The sequence below is a fragment of the Callorhinus ursinus genome, unplaced genomic scaffold (genome assembly GCF_003265705.2).
Source record: "Callorhinus ursinus isolate GAN/ISIS: 27379988/994484 unplaced genomic scaffold, GSC_fseal_2.0 scaffold27, whole genome shotgun sequence".
NCBI lineage: Eukaryota > Metazoa > Chordata > Mammalia > Carnivora > Otariidae > Callorhinus > Callorhinus ursinus.
Window position 1 is genome coordinate 1,753,320 of NW_027397089.1, and position 23,587 is coordinate 1,776,906.

The 23,587-nt window shown below is 34.8% G+C and overlaps 1 protein-coding gene across 6 annotated transcripts in view; it reads left to right on the forward strand.

Annotated features, from left to right (window-relative positions):
- The window catches only part of CPNE8 (copine 8), a 240,834-nt gene extending 218,034 nt beyond the window's left edge, over nucleotides 1-22,800 (forward strand). For 5 of the 6 annotated variants that reach the window (XM_025879525.2, XM_073877715.1, XM_073877717.1 and 2 more), the window contains 4 exons: nucleotides 6,039-6,141; nucleotides 7,759-7,816; nucleotides 12,794-12,867; nucleotides 21,074-22,800. In XM_025879525.2, coding sequence (XP_025735310.1) covers nucleotides 6,039-6,141; nucleotides 7,759-7,816; nucleotides 12,794-12,867; nucleotides 21,074-21,262 — 424 coding nt within the window. In that variant the 3' untranslated portion in view covers nucleotides 21,263-22,800. The remainder of the gene's footprint in view (nucleotides 1-6,038; nucleotides 6,142-7,758; nucleotides 7,817-12,793; nucleotides 12,868-21,073) is intronic. The other variant, XM_073877713.1, reaches the window with a different exon arrangement.
- Nucleotides 22,801-23,587: the final 787 nt, after the last annotated feature.

Below are 23,587 nucleotides of genomic sequence, written 5' to 3' on the forward strand. Positions count from 1 at the left end.
AGAGTGTTGCCACCGGGCTCTTTCCCTGGGAACTACACTCAGCATCTCAGTGTCAAGGTGCCTTAGCTTTGAACTGTATCTGTGAGCATCTGTGCTTTACCTCCACTGTGCATCTGTTAGCAAGATGTATCCTAATGTATCAGAAAAGCCTAAGATAGGATAGGTTATTTTTTAGGTCTGGGAACACTCAAAAAATCTTTCCATATAAATTAATGCTAATTGCTTTTTTACTTTATACCAGTTCTGCTTGTGGGAACTTTCACAGGAATGCTCTGTTTTGTGAGAGTGGGAGAAACTTTCAAAAAATGAAGTATTATTTGGCCTTAAAAAAGGAGAGCCTACCACTTGTAACAACATGGATGAACCTGGATAATGTTAGGCTAGGTGAAATAAGCCAGACACAGAAAGAAAAAAAAAAACTGCATGATCTCACTTATATGTGGAATTTTAAAAAGTTGAACACATAGAAGCAGAGAGTGGAATGGTGGGTACCAAGGGAAGGGAGGTAAGGTCAAAGGGTACAAAGTTGCATTATGCAGGATGAATAAGTCTAGAGATCTAATATGTTGTGTGATGACTATAGTTAAAAACTGTATTGAATACTGGAAACTTGCTAACAAAGTAAATATGGGAACTGTGTGAGGAGATAATATGTTTATTAGCTTGACTGTAATAATCATTTCACTATATATGTGTATATCAAATCATGTTGTATATCTTAAATAAATAGAATTTTTATTAAGAAGAATGAAATTTTTCTTAAAAACTGTCAATTCAACAGGAAGATAGAATCATTATTAATGTGTATGCACCCAATATCAAAGCACCTAAATATATAAAGCAAAAACTGACATATCTGGGGAGGGAAAATAGACAATAATATAATAATATTAGAAGACTTCAGTACCCCACTTTTGATAATAGGTCATTCAGAGCAATAAGGAAAGAGCAAACTTGAGTACTACTCTAGACCAAATGGACTAACAGACATATACAGAATATTCCACTCACTAGCACCAGAATACATTTTCTTTTCAAGCAGTAATGGAACATTCTCTAGGATAGATTACATTATAGGACACAAGACTAATCTTACTAAATTTAAGAATTGAAATCATTCCAAGTCTCTTTTCTGAACACAGTAGAAAAAAATCAGAAAAAGTCATAAATGAGTGGAAATCAGTATACTCTGAATATCCACTGAATCAAATTAAAAATTGGGAAATAGCTCAAGATAAATGAAAACACAATATACCAAAACTTATGGAATACTACAAAGACAGTATTAAGAGGCAAGTTTATAATGATAAACACCACATGTGAACAAAGGAGAAAAATCTTAAATGACCTAACTTACATCTCAAGGAACTAAAAGAAGAAAAAGCACAGGTTTAGCAGAAGGAAGGACATAATAATAATTAGTGTAAAAATAAATGAAATAGAGAATAGAAAAGCAATAGAAAAAAATTGACAAAAGCAAGAATTGGTTTTTTGAAAAGGTAAATAGAATTAACCAACTCTTAGCTAGACTAAGAGCAAAGGAGAAAAAAACTCAAAACAAAAAATGAAAGAGAAGACATTACAACTGATGTCACAGAAATAAAAAAATATCATAAGAGACTATTATGAACAGTTGTACTCTAACAAATTGGGCAACTTGAAAGAAATGAATAATTCCTAGAAACATATGATGTACCAAGAATAAATCAGGAGAAATAGAAACCTGCGCAGACCAATAACAAATAAGGAAATTGAATCAGTTACCAAAAATCTCCCAACGTAGAAAAGCTCAGGGCCAGATGGCTACATAGGTGAATCTTACCAATGATTTAAAGAAGAATTAATACCAATTCTTCTTAAACTGTTAACAAAAAAATAGAAGAGGGAATACTTCCAAGTTCATTTTATGAAGCCAGCATCACCTTGATACTAAAATTAGGCAAAGGTACCACAAAAAAGAAAATATAGACCAACATCCCTGATAAACATGGAATCTTCAACATGTTATTAGGAAACTGAATACAATAGCACATTTGAAGAATTATACACCATGACCAAGAAGGATGTATTTCTGGGATGCAAAGATGTTTCAACATATGCAAATCAACAAATGTGATATACCACATTAACAGAGTAAGGGACAAAAATCACATGATCATCTCAAGAGATAGAGAAAAAGCATTTGACAAAATTCAACACTCTTTCGTGATAAGAACTATCAACAAACTAGGTACAGAAGCAATTTAGGTCAATGCAATAAAGTCCACAGCTAACATCATACTCAATGATAAAAAAAAAAAAAACTAAAAGTTTTCCTTTAACATATACAACAGGGCAAGGATACCCACTCTCCCACTTCTATTTAACATAGTTCTAGAAGTCCTACCCAGAGCAATTAGATAAGAAAAAGAAATAAAAGCAATCCAAATTGTGAAGGAAGTAAAATTATCTGTTTGCAGGTGACATGATCTTTATTATATGTAGAAAACCCTAAAAGACTGAAGAAAAAAAGCAAAATAAAACAAAACAAAAGAAACCTTATTAGAACTGAGAAGTGAATTCAGTAAAGTTGTAAGACACATTATCAACCTATAAAAACATTGCATTCAATAAACTAACAGCAAACTATCTGAAAAGAAAATTAAGAAAATAATCCCATTTACAATAGCACCAAAAATAAAATAAAACACTTAGGAATAAAATTAAGCAAGAAAGTGAAAGGCTTTTATAGTGAAAACTATGAAACATCAGTGAGAGAAATTAAAATACAGACAGATGGAAAGACATCCCATGTTTATGGATTGGAAAAATTAATGTTTAAATGTCCATACTACCCAAAGTGTTCCACAGATTCACTGCAATCCCTATCAAAATCTTACTGATATTTCTTGGACCTTGAATAACTGAAGCAATCTTGAGAAAGAATAAAGCTGGAAGCATCACAGTGTCTGATTTTAAGATATACTGCAAAGGTGCAATGATTAAAACAGCAAGGCACTGATGTAAAATATAAGCAAACATACCAATGGAACAGAATAGAGAGGCCCAGACAGAAACCTGCAGGTATATGGTCAACTGATCTTTGACAAGGGTGCCAAGTAGACACAATAGGGAAAGGATAGCCTCTTTAATAAATGGTGTTGGGAAGACTGGTTATATGCATGAAAAAGAATGAGATTGGATCCTTATATTACCACTCACAAAAGTTAACTCAAAATTCATTAAACACAAGACCCAAAACAATAAAACTCCTAGAATAAAACATAGAGAAAACCTTGAAATTGGTCTTGGCAGTGATTTCTTGGGTATGACACCAAAATCACAAGCAGCAAAAACAAAAATAGACAAGTGGGACTGCATCAAACTAAAAAGTTTCTACACAGCAAAAGAAACCAACAAAATGGAAAGGCAACCTGTGGAGTGTGAGAAAATATTTGCAAACTATATATTTGATAAGGGGTTAATTTCCAAAATATATAGGGAACTGCTATAACTCTAGCAAAAATGCAACTAATCTGATTTTTTAAATGGGCAAAGGACTGGCACAGACATTTCTTCAATGAAGGCATACAAATGGCCAACAGGTATATACAAAATGCTCAACATTGCTAACATCAGGGAAATGCAAATCAAAACCACAATGAACTATCATTTTCACTTCACACTTGTTAGCATGGCTATTACCAAAAGTCAAAAAGATAACAAGTGTTGGCAAGGGTGTGAAGAAATTGGAACCCTTGTGCATGGTTGGTGGGAATTTTAAATTGGTGCAACCACTACGAAAAACAGCATAGAGATTCCTCAAAAAATAGATACAGAGCTACCAGAAATCCCACTTCTGAGTATTCATCCAAAAAAACATTGAAATCAGGATCTCAAAGAGATGTCTGCAGCATTATTCACAACAACCAAGATATGCCCATGGGTAACAATAAAATATTGTACACTTAAAACTTTGTTAAGAGGGTAGATTTCATGTTAATTGTATTTTTCCCATGTGCACACATACAAAGGGAGACAAAGATAATTTGGAAGTGGTATATTTATTACCTTGTTTTAATGGTAACATGAATTTATACATCTGAACTCATCAAACTGTATACCTTAATTATGTAGTTTTTATGTGTATCAATTATACCTCAGTAAAGCTGGGAATAATACACTAACAACTGAGACTTTCTTTATGGATGATCAGAAGTGTTGAAAAAGAAATAAAAGTAAATACCCCACCCCCCAAAAATCAGACAGTTAAGCCACTTGGATGATATTTATAAAAATGAATAATGTTTAACTTCCTGTATTGTTTTTAAATCTGGTAAAAATTTGCCATTTTAAGAGCATCATTTGGTAAGAAAAGCAGAAAAGCCACATTCTTGAACTAATAGAAGCTTTTCTCACTACTATTTATAGCTTCCCATTAATCACATGAAATATAAAACCCTCTATTTCTGAAGCATAGTAAGAAATGCTTTTTAAAAAATAATGGGTACTTAAAATTAAAAATGAATACCTGAGGGAGATTATCTGAGTTCTTTTATTAAGAAAAAAAGTTAATCATAAGATAGAAGAATAGTCTCAGATCTGGTTGGGATTGTTTTTTCATTGATGGGGTTACCATCAAACTTATAAATTCCTTAATGTTGAAGTTGTTGAATATTGTGGGAGTATTTCTGGCTGTACTTTGTGGAACCAGTTCAATGCTATCTTTATAGGGTGTGAACATGCCACTTAAACTGTATTCCCCTGATCAGTCTATACAATTATCATTTTGTTAGCTGCATGAGCAATTATTAATTTCTCTAGTATGACAAAGTTGTACATATTTTTCTTGTCCATGTGGTGGTTAATTCTGTTCTCTAAGAAATAAGTTTTGCCCTGACATACGATGCTCTTGGTCTGTCCCTGATCTGTTAACTTGATCCCCCAAGTACTTCAGGTTATGAAGGAGTTTTATTGGTAATCAATGGACATGTTCTTGAACGCAGTTTTTCTGTGATGCTATTTTTTATGATTCTATGATACATAAATACTCAGTGATTTTCCAGAAGTAGACCGAAGTTTTCTTGTATACTATCTCCTAAGAGTACCATAATGCTTGCTTATTACTAGATATGACCTGCATACTAATTATATACAAAAAGTCATAAAAGTTATTATTGTTGAGAATATAATCTAGATACCCAGAATGTAGAACACAATGGAAAAAAAGAGATATAATAAAATATAACATTCATAAAATTCTCCTGTAAATTACTGAGTATTATTTGGTGAGGACTCTGATAAACTTCAAGTACTAGATTATGTTCTTATTATATACCTAATTTTTGTCTTTGTTTGGTATCCTTTTTCCCATCTTTCATCAATTTAACAAATATTAAGAACTTGAACTATGGATATGTCAAAAGTGTTTCTTCTATTGCATTTTTTTTTATTCAGGTGAAATTCACATAACATAAAAGTAACCATGTTGAAGGTTAGTTCAGTGACATTCAGCACATTCACAATGTTGTGCAACCATCACCTATGTCTACTTCAAAACAAAAAATACTTATGATTATTCCTGCCATTCTTAAAACTGTATTATAGATTGAGTAGCATGCATGCAATTTCTTTATTAACAATACAGAGGCATGTGATCTTGATCTTGAAGGCAAGGAAATAAAGTTTAGTTAGCTTAAGTAATTTACTGAAGATCATACACATAATGGTGCTTAGCCAGGATATCTGTTTCAGCAAGCTATATCCATTCTTTTGTGTTAAACATATCTGCATCCAGCTCACCTAGTATTAGTGAATGAATTTCTAAGGCAGGTAGGCATGTCTGTGTGCTGGCATGTGGCAAGGTTGCTGTTACTCTGGTGTGCTATTTCAGAAAAATATATTATTTGAGAGCTTGCATAATATAGACTCCTAACGTATGCTTAAATATTTTCTTGAGATTAAAAGTTTGTTGACTACTGCAATTATATTTAGCAACCATCACATACAGAGGAACTGTTTTATTTTCTGTGGTATTCTTTATCTTTTCATTGCTTTAGATATGCCTCTTCTGTAAAAGACGGTTCCCAGTATTTTGTGCTCCTGATTGTGACAGATGGTGTTATCTCGGATATGGCTCAAACCAAGGAGTCCATAGTCAATGTGAGTAGGGGTCATTCAGTTTTGGGCTGGCTAAGTGACAGCATGGTGCTATTTAGGTTGAATAAGCAGAGTTTACTTTAGTTGACTTAATAGTGAAACAAAATGCCCATGCCTTTGCAGCTGATTGCATTCTTAACCTTATCCAGACAGCTCAAATGCAAATGTACCATCAATCCTTAAGGACTAACCTGAGGGATGTTGATAACTGAGGTGTAAAAAAATTATTTCCCCCCCAAAAAATAAAAATAAATAAGATGATAGCGTCACCTTCATGTGCATGAGTGAATTTACCTCTACTAGTTGGATGTCCTTGTACACAATCTTAAAGTTTGTACGGAGTATTTCTTAATATTCACATTTCAGTTACAAGAGAACTGTACTGACATTCTTATTTCTATAGAACTGAAGGGATTGGACTTGATTCACAAACCATTCTTCTTGTCATGATTCCTAGTTATTTATTTTTATGATTATTTGATTGTCTTCTTTATAAGACTATAATCTATAAAATCTGTATTTACTAGACTGTAATCTATAGAATTATATCTTATCTTGCTATTCCAAGTTTAGCAATGTTTGGCACAAAGTTGGCATTTAGTAAAAATGGGTTGCATGAATGAATTGCTTATCATATCTCATAATAGGGAAAATATACTTAGCTGTTTGGTGGAGGGAAAGAAGTTACATGTGGAAAAAAAATTATAGACATATACTTAGAAAAACCATACATAAAAAGCAGTAGAGCTAAAGGCTTACACATTTATTTGTTATTTTTTAACTAGACACATGGGTTGAATTCATCTTGATTTTCTTTATGTTCTGGTCAGTGGCATTAGTGTGCACTTGAAAATAGGAACGTAATAATTTAGACTTAAACTAACAGGACATGATATTCTGAGGAACAGTGATTCATAATTTGATGAACTTCATAGCTGCAGATGTGGTCATGTCAGCTTTCCATCTCTCTGTTGCCAGATCTCATATTCTGACCATTAAATTATTTTAAATGATTACGTAGTGTAAGTGATACCTATGATGGGAAAATGCTATTACATCAAATATTCAGTATCCCTCACAATTTCATGGATATTTAATACATAAATTAATTATTCTAATAATAATTTTCTGTAATTATTATTTGTATTCACTCATTTACTATGAAAATTGCTTTTCTGACCATTGGGTATAAATGAGATAGAGAAGGGCACTACTGTTTCACAACTATAGTACCTTTTATTCCCCATTTAGCAACTGAAAGATTTTTGAGAGGAGCAAGAACATGAATAAAGTGACCAAAGATACCCAAGGTCAGCTTAGGGAGATGTTGGCTGAGAATAGCAAGTGAAAGCAGATGAGCAATACTTTTTTATTTTTTATATTGTCCAAGGCCAGTCATTCCTGAAGAACGTCCCACTGAATAAGTGTGTGTACAGAATTCAAAAAGAATGAGTAGAATCGAACATATTATTCCGTGTTAATTTTAAATATGTTCAAACCTATCTTAGTGAACATCTTGAAAAAATATCAAAGCAGTGTATTATTTTCTTCTTAAAACTCAGTTCTTTTCTTAAGAACTCAATCTCTTAATTGTGAACTACTTGTGTATTCTCTTTGAAGGCTTCAAAACTTCCAATGTCGATAATTATAGTAGGTGTTGGACCAGCAGAATTTGATGGTGAGTAATAAAATTTCAGTAGTATTCCTTGGGGGTTTATTTACTCTGATTCATTATGCTCTAAGATTCCTATCACTCGTTCTTGTATATAAGAATGTGAATATGAATGTGGATCTGAATATAAGGTCCATGTACCTATAGACATAAATATAGATATCTCACAGTGAAGTCTATTAAGTTGAGCAAATGAAAAGATTGTCTTCTGACTAGGGCATTATCTCTCTGGTATAGATTAATTCAACATGTAGCTTTCTATTCCATTGGAGATGGTTTGCATCTCAAAATAATATTTTTTGTGACTGACAGAGTGATAAATTGAGTTATTGTTCCCAAGGCAAAATACACTCTGGGTTCACTAAAAACCTTTGAGGATGAACCCTAAATTAATAAACCATTAGGTTGTGAAGAGAGATGTTAGCACAAGCATAGTATGCTACTTTAATGGGTTTTCAGACACTGGCTAGTTGATAGACATTAGCTTTATAAATATATAAGTTCTGTCATATGAAAGAGCAAAGTAAAATGAAAATGGAACTGACCATCTGAGATTTAATGACACTTTATAAAATTATGCTAAACTGAGTGACTGGGTAGTTCTGAGTTTGGGCTTAGGCCTTGTTCAAATGCCAATTAAGTGACAGGTGGTTGTGTAACTAGTGATCTGGGTAAACTTCTTTAAGGATAATCTGTTCCCAGGCATCTGGTGAATTCCTTTCAGGAGAACTCTGTGGCGACTGCATGATCACCTAGTATTCACCTGCTTCAGGTGTTTTGACATTAACAATGACAGTTTATTTAGCTTGGGACTTTGGAAATGAGAATAATTTTAGAATATTTGGAACAACCGTTGGTACGTTACAGGTTAATTTAGGCACGTACATGGTTAATTATATTACGATCATCACTGGGATGATTCTCGTTGAACCACCAGAGCCTCCTCCGTAAGGATAGTGTAGATCTGCCAATCTCAGGGAAAGCACCACAGGCAAAGTTGTTATATTGCTGACCCTGGAAATCCTCTCCCTTCAATTCCATGCTTGGCTGGTCATGCTTTGCATCATTAGAATCTTCCAGTGTCTAAAGCAAAAGTCATTTAGCTCTGCTGCTGCTTCTGCTAATATTTTCTCAGCCTCTGAATATTCACATCTGTTTGCGTCATACTTCAGGCATGAACTTGAGACATCCTCTCTGGAGTCAGGAAAGCTAAGAGACATCTTTCTTGTTAATGCTTTGTGCACTTGATCATCTGCATTTATCAGTGATAGACTGCAATTCACAAACTTCACTGATGGCTAGGGTAAACTAACTCATGCCTTCTCCTTCGGTTACTAATTTGCTTTTGCCTCAAGGACGCACCTCTCATTGGGTAGATCCCAGGCCAGGTCTCCCCGAATCCTGGAAGTCTGTGGTTAGGTGTATGACCTAACCTCGGTCACTCGCTCCTCAAGAGCCTGCACACATCATGTGTGAATACAGAGCCACTGACCCGTCCTGGTGTCTATTTCTGCTCATATATTTCTATTCAAAGCAGCAAGTACTACCCTCATCCAACTGCCACAGCTCTTTATTTTCTTCATTTCTTTGGCTCCCAATGAATTATTTATTAGGGTTTTAAGGTATGATAATTCATCATTTTCCTCTCTGACTTCCCAAACTGAAAAAAAAAAATATGTAGGAATCACTCAGAGACCACAATGTAAGCTTTTTATTACTAACAATGCAGCGTTTGAGAATATGGGTTAACCTTTGCACAGAATCAGACTTGTCACTCTTTTTCCACCAAGGTTAAATGACTTCAGTCTTATCGACAGTTTTATCCTCTCTACAAGGGCAGAGCCTGGCCTATTAATCACAGCACAGGGAGAAATTACATTCAAACTGAGGATAGGCTGCTCCTAGTGAGAGGGATTTCAAAGTCAGTCCCTTCTTCTCATTTTAGTAATCCCATGAATCAGTCAGTCGTCTTTCCACGTGGAAAAGAGAGTGAAGATTGTAGACAAAGAGGGAAGTTGCCTTCCCAGTAGAATTCCTTCCTGGGAATCAGAGTGACACTTTCCTCTGGCAAACATGGGGACAGGGAATTAGGGTCCTGCGACACCTGCCTTCAGCTTTCACCATGATAAAAGTTTTAATAGGATGGAAACTCTTCCAGAACAGTACTAGACAAGTAGACTGTTCCACTAGGAAACACAGATGCTTCTTTTTTTTTTTTTTTAAGATTTTATTTATTTATTTGACAGAGAGAGACACCGCGAGAGAGGGAACACAAGCAGGGGGAGTGGGAGAGGGAGAAGCAGGCTTCCCGCGGAGCAGGGAGCCCGATGCGGAACTCGATCCCAGGACCCTGGGATCATGACCTGAGCCGAAGGCAGACACCTAACGACTGAGCCACCCAGGTGCCCCCACAGATGCTTCTTTAAAGTATTTTTCTTTCTCTTCTCTCAAAATACCTCTCTACTCTCCATGGCTAATAAGAAAAGGACAGAATACTCATGTTTCTTATAGAAAATCTGTGACTTACATTCAGCTTGTGCTGTCCTGTCAAGAAGAGCCTTTCTCTCGGCACTTCCAAATCTACGGTAGAGTAAGTTTATATATCACACATAGAAGCCGACATAAAGAAAGACTGAGATAAAACTTGCACATTTTATCAGTTAATCACCTAAATCCAACATCTGCATACTTTCAACAAGAAAGATTGTTTGCATGGGCAAGAAAGGCAGACTTGTCATCTGTTCTTTGAAGGTAGAGGAATTTGGAATAAACTATTAGATTAATGAGTATTCAAATGTCTCCTTTCTGTATTTTAATAAGAATAATTTAAAACTCTCTGTGTAATTTTCCTCCAGTGATTTTTCTCCTCTATAAAGCACTTTCATTGAGAAGAAAGTTTTCTCAAGGCAGGATTTCTTTATCCTTAAAAGGCAAAAATCAAATTAAAGCAGCATCGGGCTACCTGCTTTGATCTGAGTTAGTAGAAGGGGAGAAATAGAAAGGGTTCTAATCTCACTGTGTCTCCCATGGCTAGAAAGAAGTGCAATTCTCTCTCATAAATGTTTCTTTCCAAGGAGAAGTACTTGTGGAGAACTGGGGCTTACAGTCTCAGGCTCCTTGTGGAGCAGATGAAAACCCAAAGGGTCAACAGGACCCTTCCACCATTTCCACATTGTGTCTTTTCTCCTTGCTCTCAAAAGCATAGCCTCAGATTCTTGCTCCCTGCAGCTTTTTAACCCCAAGGGCAAGCTGAAAAGTGGGCGATATTTTATAGGATCACATTCTAATACATTACTGCCTGAATAACTGTCATTTTCCTTAATTGGAATGAAGCATTCACAAAGACCGATGGAAATTGTAGGGGATTGTGGAAGGTGAGATCCAGATTATCATCAAATTCTTGTTTTCTGTTAGAGAGTAAAGGAGAACTTCCTGCAATTGCTGGCTTTTCACTGTCGCAGTACATTTATGTCTCAGAGTCGTACGAAAATTTTGAAAGCAAAACTAAACCAAAGGAAGGAATTAACTATCGAAAGTATTTGAGCATAATGACTTCTCCTGTTTACATTCCTAATAAGTATGGAAGAAAAATAGCTCTTTTGTAATTTTCTTCTTCTCCTTCTTCTTCTCTTCCTCCTCCTTCTTGTTCCTCCTCTTCCTCTTCTTCCTCTTCTTCTTCTTAATTCCGTTTAGTTCAGATACAACGTAATATTAGTGTCAGGTGTACAATATAGTGATTCAACACTTCCATATTACACCTGGCGCTCATCTCGACGGGCACACTCCTTAATCCCCATCACTTAGTTCCCCCATCCCCTCCACCCACCTCCCTTCTGATAACCATCAGATTGTTCTCTTAATTAACAGTCTGTTTCTTGCTTTGTCTCTCTCTCGCTCGCTCTTTTGCTCTTTATTTTTTCCCTTTGCTCATTTGTAGATCTTGTGTATTTCAAATAAGTTAATTTCCTTATTATTGATAATATACACATTTATTAAATTATGACATGTATGTCTAAGCACATTATTGAGTGGTGGCTCTATCATTTATGATCACTTGTTTCAGCCCAGACATTGGCTCATGAACATGTGTAGAAAAGTAAAATTTTTAAAACAATGTTTTTAACCCAGATGCATTATCTAAGCACTGAAGAAAATAATGAGGATTGTATTCTGCCTGAGCAGTAGTTTTTGGAAGGTGAAGAGGCAAACATTATAATTGCAAGTGGCCCTCTGGAGTCTGGTGAATGTCATGTGCATACAAAATGAATTATAAGTAGTAGAATTATACTTTAAACACAAATTAGCATTCCTCATGTAATTAATTATTTAGAGAATTCTCACTGAAAACTTAATAAACTCTGGAAAATGTTCTTAATTGCAGCATAACATTACTTTATTACCAGCTGTCCATTTATATCACAGCATTCACAAATACCAGCTGATCTGTCTAATGTTGAAATTATTTATTAACCCACAATAAAAAAAAAAAATCACACTTCAGAAAGCCATACTTTATCCAATCAATGTAGGGCAGAGCAAATCCCTCTTTGTCTTAAAATCCATTAATAAAGTAGAAGTTGGGCAATATGGATACATAAAGTTCAAATTGTTATTGGAAATTCTGTGATTAGAGCCAAGTTTCTTAAATGAGAAAGACAACAAGAGTTAAATGGATTAGCATCACTTGCCCAATCAGTCATGTAAGCATATAACCGAGAATTGAGAACCTCTAGGATGGGAGCTATACCCATACTACACTGGCTCATCCATCTTGCAAAAGGTCACATGGGGTCTTGGCTAGCTTTCTTCAGTTGTAAAATTTAAGTTTCATGGCAGAATGACTGAGGAGATGAAAGGATCGACAAGCTTTCTGCCTTGACACAGGATGCATTGCTACTTCAGACATCTTGATTTCCTATCACCTACATTGTTTATGTACATGGTGGAAATGCACTGGATAAATGGTCTTATTTTATTTTCAAGCAATGGTTGAATTGGATGGAGATGATGTAAGAGTTTCCTCCAGGGGAAAATATGCGGAAAGGGATATTGTACAGGTAAGAAATTTAATGGAAATTATTTATTTAGTTCATTGTGAGGAACCTGTCAGCTCTGATTTGTAAATAAACAAATTACACTGAAAGCAGGACTCTCAGGTTCTGCTTACTTTATTCAGTTGATTGTCTATGAGATGCATGGCAAGTAGGCCCTAGAATAAGTACCCAGTGACTCTCTTGTATTTCAGGTTCACTATATATAAAATAGAAATGTTAATAAATGTCTTTTCCTACTTTAATATTACCAGAAAGTATCATTGAGATCTTTGGTAAAATTAGAAGCTAGAAACATTACAGACTTTTTAATGATGCTTATCTATTCATTGTTTAGTCCTCAACAAAGACTAAATATATTTTAAGACACCTGATTACATTTCAATGTAAATAAATTTAGTGGTAACAAACCAAAACTAGATATTTTCATATTTCTCCCTAGATTATGGTTAGAAAAGTGGAGAAATAGATCTTAAAATTATATATAAATATATAAATTTATATAAAATATAAATTATATATGTAATTTATATGTAATTATATAGAGATGATATATGATATGTGATCATATAATAATATATATAATACAAAATAATCACATAATGATTTATGTTGTATATATGATCTACACTTGTTCTACTATTCTGGGAGTGAATAGAAGGGAGGCAGCCAATCAATATAGTTCAAATTTATCATTGAAAGCAAGTAGTTAATTCAACTAAATGGCTACTTATTAGTTTCCATATCTTTAGGTTTTTACAAGAGAAAAGCAGCTGGAGGTACACCTTTTTAAATGGGAAGGCAAAGGTCTCAGCACACGCTATGAAAGTTTTGAAGGAGCAAACAGTGGACTTCAGTATTATCTCCTTAATAACAACCTATACATTCACCCAAAGAACAGTCCTTAAGAGACTCTCACAGAATTCGGAATCCTGCAGAATTTAATTCAAATCCCAAATTATTCACTGTGATAACTTGAATGAGCTTTCTAAATTTCAGTGTTTTGGCATTGTTGTAAAGATTAAGTAAGATCATGTAGATAAAATACATTTCCAAAATAGAACTCAGTAAAAGACAACAAAAATTGATTAAAATACTTTGAGGGAGAAATATAAAATAATCTGTAAATTTGTTGGTATGAAGATTAATATTGATAAAGATTTTAAAAAGCATTGTTCTTTATTAGGCAGCAAAAATAAATTTTAAAACGGAAACATCTGTATAACAGTTTTTTAAAAAAGATAATTAAATATGATTTAAACTTCTTAACCTAACGTTCTTGGTAGAGTAAAAAGCACTCACACACATGAATGATTAGGTTAAAAGCAGCTGAGCAAAGGAACAGGATGATGTGGTCATTTATTTAAGTATCCCATGGTGTTTTGTTTTCATAATTAGACACATGATTATTCACCTTAACCTTATTAGCATAATTATAGGTCTAAGTAATTACACTTTATCTAAAAGCTCTGACTCACAGTTTCCAAAAAATCAAATTACTGAAGGGAAGTATGAATTTGAAGTTCTTTAGAATGTGTTATGTTGCTATTGTAATGCATTTTTATAAAATCAGTAGAGGCATGCTCATATCTCATGGCATCATGATGATGCTTAAGGGAAACATGTTACTATTTTCTTCTGTAAAGGGTAGTTAAGATTGCCCGCATTGTTAAGGTTTCCTTTAAGAGGAATGATCTGTTATGTTAGTGACAAGCAACAGTCATGCCTATTAGCATTTATAAAATGTCCTTGATTGTGAAAGTAGTCTCTCAACAGATATACTACATTGGGCAGAATATTGAGATTGGACCCAGATCTATGAAATTATAATATTGCCACTCTGATCTTGAACAAGTCAGTAAATCTCTCTGAACCTTCATTTCATTATCTCTAGACTTTAAATTCTTTGATCTTCTCTTTTCATGATGTTGTGAGTCTCAGAGGAAGTAAACATGAAAATATTACATATCAGTATAAGGTATATCTCCATATAATCATGTTTCTTCTTGAAAGTCGGAGTCCTTGAGACCAGTCTCCCCCCTTACAGTAACACTGGGATCCCCAACGATTCTGAAGACACCTGGGGATATAACTAAATACTCAAGGGATTCTACCAAAGTTGAACTGAAGAGTTGTTGGATCTTACAGATACCGAATAAGAAATTAAAATGTCTCCAGAAAATTAGTAGCCTCCTGAATGACTGTGACATCTTGACTTACATGCCTACATTTACTTAAGGGGATTTGATAGATCCTTTTCTGATTTCATGGAGAAGTTCCTAAATGGTGATCGGTCTTTTAGCAATAGTAAGCAAGGTAACCATTTACATATCACATTGTGTTGAAGAAGAATTAGCATTCTCTCTCACCTCAAGTAAGGTTTTAAAAACATTCCGCCATCACAGATGGGCACCTATGTGGCTTCAGTTGGGTAAGCATCTGACTCTTGATTTCGGCTCAGGTCATGGTCTCAGGGTTGTGAGACCAAGCCCCGCATTGGGCTCTGCACTGGGTGTGGAGATTGCTTAGGATGTTCTCTCTCCCTCTGCCCCTCCTCCCTCTAAAAGAAATAAAAAATAAAAATATTCTACCATCACAATTTTCCAGGTTTCACCATCCAGTAAAATGTTTTTTTTAAATGAGTTATTTTCAAGAATAGAAATACTCTTGAATATTTAGAATAATGGGGTCCCAAGAGCACACCAAGGATAAAATTGTCAATCTCCATCATCAGAAAATATCTAAGCCATCACAATTGATGCTGTAAATACTGCTGGCTAAAATATTATCAGAAAATAGGGTCCATTTAGGCTCTCTTACCTTTTTATTACTTCCAATTTCTTATATGTTGAAGCAAATCAGGTTAATGCACTGCAAATGGAATACAAATTTTTTAAGTGGGCAAACAAAAGCCTAAGGCCGCAAATAATAACAAAAGCCAAAGGTACCTGAGGTTCAGCAGAAAGTTGAGGGTAGTGGATGGAGTTCTCATTATTATGTCAAACCTTAAGTGGTTTCCAACTTCTTCATATAATAATAATATTGAGTCATTTATTAACTCCTTTTGTATGCTAGGCAGGCTAAGAGCTATAGTATCACTTCACTCAATCCTTAATTGACCTTATATAGGTACTTTGATTACTACATTTTATAAAAAAAAAAAAAAGAAATGAGGTTTAATTCTTCTTCTCCATAGTCATGTAGCTAATAAGAAGTAGCGTCAAGATTTAACCTTAAAATGTCTGATTCTAAAATTCTTAACAAAATTGTGTATTACTTTGATTCTAAAACCTAAACATCGCATATAAGAGTCTCCATGTCTTGACCCCAATCTTCCTCTTTAGCTGAACACACACACACACACACACACACACACACACACACTTTGTCTAGACAAATAGGACTACCAACTACCTTTGCATCACACATTTCCATTGTTCTTCTTTTTATTTCCTCTTATTATTTCACCTGAATACTCTTCTTTATCTGTGCTGATTAAAATCCTACATTTTGAAAGTTCTCATTATATAGCCTTGCCCAAAGCCCTCTCTGCACACCTAAACTAATTTCTCATCTTTGAGTTTATTCACATACCACTTTTATATCTTCCTAAAAATACTGGTCACTTTTTGCCTTGTAGTAACTTATGCATAAGGAAACGGGCCCAGGTAGCAACTTGTGCAAAATCATTTAAGTCATAAATTGGTAGATCCAAATTTCCAACAGAGTTCTGATTCCCAAATCTGTGTTCTTTCTGTTATAACACACCTACTCTCATAAAAGCCAATAGTCTAGTGAAGATTATTAGGATCTATTTCCCCTTTCATATTTCTGTAGTGGTTCATGTCTCAGGGTTAGATCAATTTAGGTTCAAATGATAGATACTCATAAGCATCTGATCTAAGTTAATTAAACTCTCCAAGTTTCAGTTTCCTCTTCTGTAAATTCAAAATATGGGTAACATGCTTATAAAAATTTAATGAGATACTGTATAAATCTTTTAGCAGAAGACCTGTTACCTACCAGTTGCTCGATGAATGCATTAGTGCCAATATTAGTTATTATTTTTACATTGTTGGCATAGTCCAGTGCAAATTCATTTTTATGTCAGTATTTCATAGTAGCTGTACCTTGACATGGGACACTGTAGTCAGCCTTATGTGTGATTATATTCATTGCCTCAAGATTGAATCTCATGACTATAGTACAAATAGTAAGCAAGATGATATCCTATGGTTGTTATTCTAAAACTTAAAAGAGTAATTTTCTTAAATCAATATATGTAAAGGCTTCCTATTTGTTTGTTTGTGCTATGAATTGGCCATTGTGTATAATGTAATGTCATTTCTTCTGGCTGCATGCAGCTGTTGGTTGGCCTATCATTTCCTTAAAAATTATATTTAAATCATATTTTCCATTAAAAGGAGAATAATAACCTTGAAGGCTTAGACTTGAAAATCACTAATGGAGCTCTGCACAGTAGTTTTCACATAGGCAAAGCCAACCGTTAGAGCAGTCATGTGGAACATTTTCCTTGTACGGGATGGATGCTGAAAAAAAAATCTGTAGAGTATTAAGGATATAGTACATTTCTACAGAACAGAATGCATTTATTGGTATTCTCCAGATGAATGTGATAAATTCGTGCAAAGTTAAAACTGATTTATCCCCCTAGACTGAACATTTTAAGGGTCCAAGTTAATTTGTGGGGACAGTCAATGAACAACACTCATCCACAAATGTGTGAGCATTATTTTGAACAGGAGGTCCCCAGGTACGGTGATCAGAAATGAATGATAAAAAAAAAAAAAAGACAATAATCAGAGTGGCCTGAGAAGTTGAGTGGGAAACTGATTGTAGAAGGATATGAGCAATAGTGTTATAGAGGGCATATTTTTGTCCTGACAACTGTAAGATTTGACATGAAGAAGAGGTAAAGGAAATGAAGAGTCACTTGTCATTTTCATCTCTCGCTTAGGAGAGTACCTTGTGACGTGACTGAAGAGCTGAATGTCCCTGTGGGAACGGTTTAGATAATTTCAGTTAGTGAGTAGAAAGTTCTCAACATTTTTTGTCTACTCCCAGCATACAGGTGGGATGAGGTGTACTCCTGTTGACAACAGGAACTCTCTATGGCAATGATTCTCACCCTGGGGGCAAGGTCCCCCAATATTCAAGGGGGCAGGAAGAATCCATGGCCCCACTGAACAAGCCTAAGTTAAACGTGATACATACTTTCCTCTTCAGCTGAAAACTAAGATTTCTTTCTTACCCATTATTTATGAACATCTTTTAAATATGAGTAGATCTGCATGTATTATGAGAAGGGTGGTTGTGAATCTAAGTTTTGACATCCCAGAGCATCACAACATTCTTAAAGATGAATTTTAATTTACTTCAGTAAAAAAAAATTAGCACATCTCCTAGCATTTGCTGGAAAGATGAAGCAGTGGGTGTTTTAAAATAACAAAAAGGCCAGGAATTACTTAGAAGACAACACTGATATTGTACTTAAATCTGATAGAGCTAAATGGAGAAGGATATTCCTTATATTTAATGTTTGATGTAAATGTAAATAGAAAACTATTAAGAACATAGTTTTATATTTATATTGAATATACACATGTATAACTTGATGAATAGTAATAGTAGTGATGATTAAAACAACCACCATGTATAATACATATTATGAGTTGATCACTATTTTAAGTACATGTTAACCTCCTTAATGTAGCAACCTAATAAAGCAGGTATTATTATTATCATCCTCATTTTCAGAAGGGGAGACGGAAACAAAGAGTGGAAAATCATTTGTCTGAGATCGACCAGCTTTTGAACCAGGGCATCCTAATTCCAGGGTTGGGGAGAATAGTGGGTAAAAAGAGAAATGAGTTTTATGTCCATGGTGTAGAAGTAAAGGTAAAGGGGCAAAGAAAAATATAAGAGCAAAGTTGAGGTAAACATACAATAGGTGAGATCAACTGCTTGCCAAAGGTGCCATCCTTTCCCTCAAATGGATATATTAGCTACAGATTTCTGAAAAACTGAACTCCTAAAAATAAAGTTTAAGGGACAATTACTGGATACTCAGCATACCCAGTGTTTATTTTTAAAATGCTATGCCTGGAAGGGAAAAATGAAGGGGGCGGGAATCAGAGGGGGAGACGAACCATGAGAGACTATGGACTCTGAGAAACAAATGGAGGGTTCTAGAGGGGACGGGGTAGGGGGATGGGTTAGCCTGGTGATGGGTATTAAAGAGGGCAGGTACTGCATGGAGCACTGGGTGTTATATGCAAACAATGAATCATGGAACACTACATCAAAAACTAATGATGTAATGTATGGTGACTAACATAACATAATAAAATAAAAAAAGTAAAATGCTATGCCTTTTAAAAGAATGAAGTAAGCTCTTGCAATATATCTTTTTCTCATTAATCCTCAATCTTATTCTTTCCTGTTTTCTCACTTTCTAATTATAGTTTTAGAGAAAAAGAATAAACCCTTTTTTACACCTCTTTGATTTTTTTTGTTAAGAATGTCAAGTCTTGTCCAAAGTTAGATAATTTGACTTCACACAAGTTCACCTCCCCTTAGCTCTCTTCTCAGCTGAAGATTATATTCGCTCCACTAGTTTTTCTTACCCTGGCTTAGCTACCTTCAGGTGTAAGAGAAAACTTGGTCACCTTTCTACACCACTTTTCTAAAAGCTGGGCTGAGTTTTCTTCCTGGTTAGCAAGACAGGGTAAAATTATAGTCATATAGGTTTCTTCTGCCTACAGTATGTCTTATTTTAAAAAGAAAGGAGTAATTTTCTACTCTTCCTTAAAAGAGACTGTGTTCACTGCATAAAAAGTATTACACTTGCTACTTGATTTCTTAACATTTTAATTTGGTTTACCTGTTGCAATCTGACCATTTTACAGCCTGTTTCCCCATAATAGTTTTTTCTGAAAGCACATCTTGAGTAGCTACTTAAATCAAAAGTAACTTTTTCAAAATAATTTTTTAAATTTAATTTTATTATATTATGTTAATTACCATACATTACATCATTAGTTTTTGATGTAGTGTTCCATGATTCATTGCGTATAACACCCAGTGCTCCATTCAATACGTGCCCTCCTTAATACCCATCACCAGGCTAACCCATCCCCCCTCCCCCCTCCCCTCTAGAACCCTCAGTTTGTTTCTCAGAGTCTATTTATGGTATAGTAGGAGATGGGAGTGTGCTCTCTCTCTAGAGGAGAAAAAATGATTTAACTCAAACTGTTAAATATTACACTTAGAAATTGTTCAACATTCTCAAATGTCTTCACAGTGCCTTTTCTCTAAGACCTAAAATTACTGGGTTCACAACATTAATGGTTCCAAAAATTTCCAGGTTGCTTCAAGAATCATCATGTCTCTGAAGGCAAATTGAACTAATGCCCTCAAACAGCACATGTTTATTAACTTAAGTAACCATCGTAAATGAAGATAGAATCAGGCAATTTACTGCCAGAGTATTTAATGTTGAGCTGATAATGGCTCTCACATAATTGCTTCTGTAAAGATAGAGCAATTATTTTTATATGATATAAAAACAAGAATGATGATATTTCAATAAGAAGTATACCAATCTTACGCTGAATTATTTTTTTTCCATTCCAAATTACAGATTTGAAAAAAAACAGTATCTGGGACATGTGATTTGATGTTTTACTCATAATTAAAAACACTTCACATGTGTTTAGGTTTCTTCAACAATACACACTTTCTTTTTTTACTTCCACTGGATACTGTTTCTGCATTGAAAGCTGATTTCGGCACGTATTAACTCCATTGGTAGGAAACCAGGCCCTGACGAGGTAAATGCTCTATCCTATTGGGAGTCAGGTGAGGTATAGAACTCAAACCGAATACCTATAGCAAGATGATGGACCTGTCGGGACCAGGATACAGGAGTTATTGGGAGAAAAAAACATAGAAAATAATTACAGCCCTTTTTAGATAAAGCATATACCATAGAAAGGTTTGGTCACTGTAGTAGCTAGCTAGCTGTTCGAAATGAATCAAATCTCTTGAAAATGCACAGTAATGATTATCCATCTAACCATTCCTCCAGGCTTCTCTGATTCTCAACTAAATGTTTACATGTGTTGCTTTTTGTGTCTATTAAACAGCATGCTGAAGTCTCTGAAATAACTTTCTTTCACCTCTGTTTTAGTTTGTGCCGTTCCGGGATTATATTGACAGAAGCGGAAACCACATACTGAGCATGGCTAGATTGGCCAAAGATGTCCTCGCTGAGATCCCTGAGCAGTTCCTTTCCTACATGAGGGCCCGCGGAATCAAGCCATCCCCGGCGCCTCCGCCCTACACCCCGCCTACTCATGTGTTACAGACTCAGATCTGACTGTGCTCCGAATGGCTCCCGTTAACTATTTATCAGTTAGAACTGCTGAGTCAACGCTTTGCTCCTGGTGCTCTGTCATGAACCAGGGAATGAGATACTTTTCTCAGTTTGGTTTCAGCAGTACTGGTTAATATGCTTTCTTGGATCCAAAATTAATTCTCTTTCTAAACCAAAACTGTAAATATGGTTGTTGCATGAGCAACAGAAAAATTGTTTAAATGCTTGAAGCAAAATATGGATGTCTTCTCTGAATCTTTTTTTTTTTTTTGGCGGCGGGGGGTGGGGGGACAGAAACAGCTAATTTCCAATGTATTGTTGGGAAAAAGCACAAACTGTTTTTAACTCAAATATTGTCCTTGACTGCTGTGTGTATAGGAGAGCAGTCTCTCTGTATCAATGTTTACATGTTACTACTTTTTAAATTTCAATACTTTTATAACTGTTCTTAAGAATAAGAGTTTTGAATATTGAATCCTTTGTCTTCTAAATTGCAATAGCTATAATCACAAGAGCAATATCTCTTTGAATGACTGTCTGGACAAATACAATTGCAAATAAAGGGAAGGGAGAGATGCTTCATATTTCTCAGTAAGTGAATTGTCTTATGAGGCCGCATCTGCTTAGTAATGAGTTCCTCTGCGTTGTTTGCCAAGTATGGGAGTTTAAGCTTAGCAGATGTGTATCCTGTACGAACATGCATTTTTCATGGAGCTTGGATTCTAAATTTAGACTGCAGCCAGTTTATGTTCTGTAATTCTCAGTAGAAATAATAAAAAGTCAAACATTGTGAACTGTAAAATGCACAGAAAATACTTCGTGTACAAAGCAGCATCTTTTTAACGCTATTTAGAAAAACTAAAACCCAGAATATTTAACTGTGAACCATGTAGCAGAGGTTTTAAACTTTTTATTCCATTATACCTTGTCTAGATATTTTAATTCAAAGGGATACTGGCTCTCTTGATTTGGACTCCTTGTTATCACCTTTTCATGTTGCCATGCAGGGTGCACAGGCTGGAAGTTTTTTGTGAAATTCCCAGTGAAATATACACAACCACGTGACTTAGTGCACAACACATTTGTGAGATAACCTACTCCTACATACTGAACTGCCTGTCCACAATGACTTGTAAGGAGTTTTTGCATGTACAGTTTTTACAAGAATTACAGTTTTGTGACGTGTCTAAATTAAAGCATTTCTTTAGAACAAATGGCCTTAAATTCTCACAGAATTCCTGGAAATGATTGTGAATTGCCTTCAAATAATAGAAAAGTGTATTTTTTTTTCTTTTGTGTCAACAATGTAACTGCTTTATAATATTTTTCCTTACTTATATCCTATTTACTACATGGTTTATTTCTACTGTATGTTTGTTCTCTTTGTCCAAGTTGACTTAGGGTGACTTTTATAAGCATGAAACTATTTTATTGAAAAGAAAAATATATACACCCACACATCTAATAGTATCAATGTTATATAATTATGTAATAATAAATTGTCCATTTTTAAGTATGTATTAAAATCTTTAAAAGGATAACTACTTACTCTGTAAATTTTATGTGTGAGTGACATGGAGTGTGATGATTTCCCTTACTGATCTTAAATATTTCCACCAGTATAGTTAATAACCTACTGATTTTTTTCTTAATTTACCTTCATTCATCAGTCCAAAGAAATAAAATGAGTAAGGTCAGTATTTTCTTTCTTGTCAAACGTTATTTATTTTACTTTGATCTAATCAGAGAAAATGAAGGATATATACTTTCTTATCTAAGTAATAGTGTGCCCAAACCTAGTGGGGGCAGATAGCTAAGAAACAATCTTTAGTTACAAACCTTGCCTTTTGTATGGCAGAGAGTAGTCACCAGAAATGCATGTGATGTCAGTTCTTTTTTTTTTTTTAAGATTTTATTTATTTATTTATTTAAAGAGCGTGCAAACGGGGAGGGGCAAAGGAAGGAGGAGAGAAAGAATCTCAAGCAGTCTTCACGCTGAGTGTGGAGCCCAATGTAGGGCTCAATCCAACAATCTTGAGATCATAACCTGAGCCCAAATCAAGAGTCAGATGCTTAACTGACTGAGCCACCCAGGTGCTCAGATGTTAGTTCTATATTTTATTTTAGAAAATACCCAGTCTTATCTCATCTCTGCATAAAGGAAGAAATCAAGTCTGAAGGGACTGAGTGATTTATCCAAGTCTCTAACTAGAGCAGAGCTGGTTACCACTGCAAAAATAGCCACTTAAATTTTTTGAACTGCCATTAGGGGCTTTGTAATGAAAAATCCCAGAAATATCCATACATGCAAATGAATATCAATAGTTG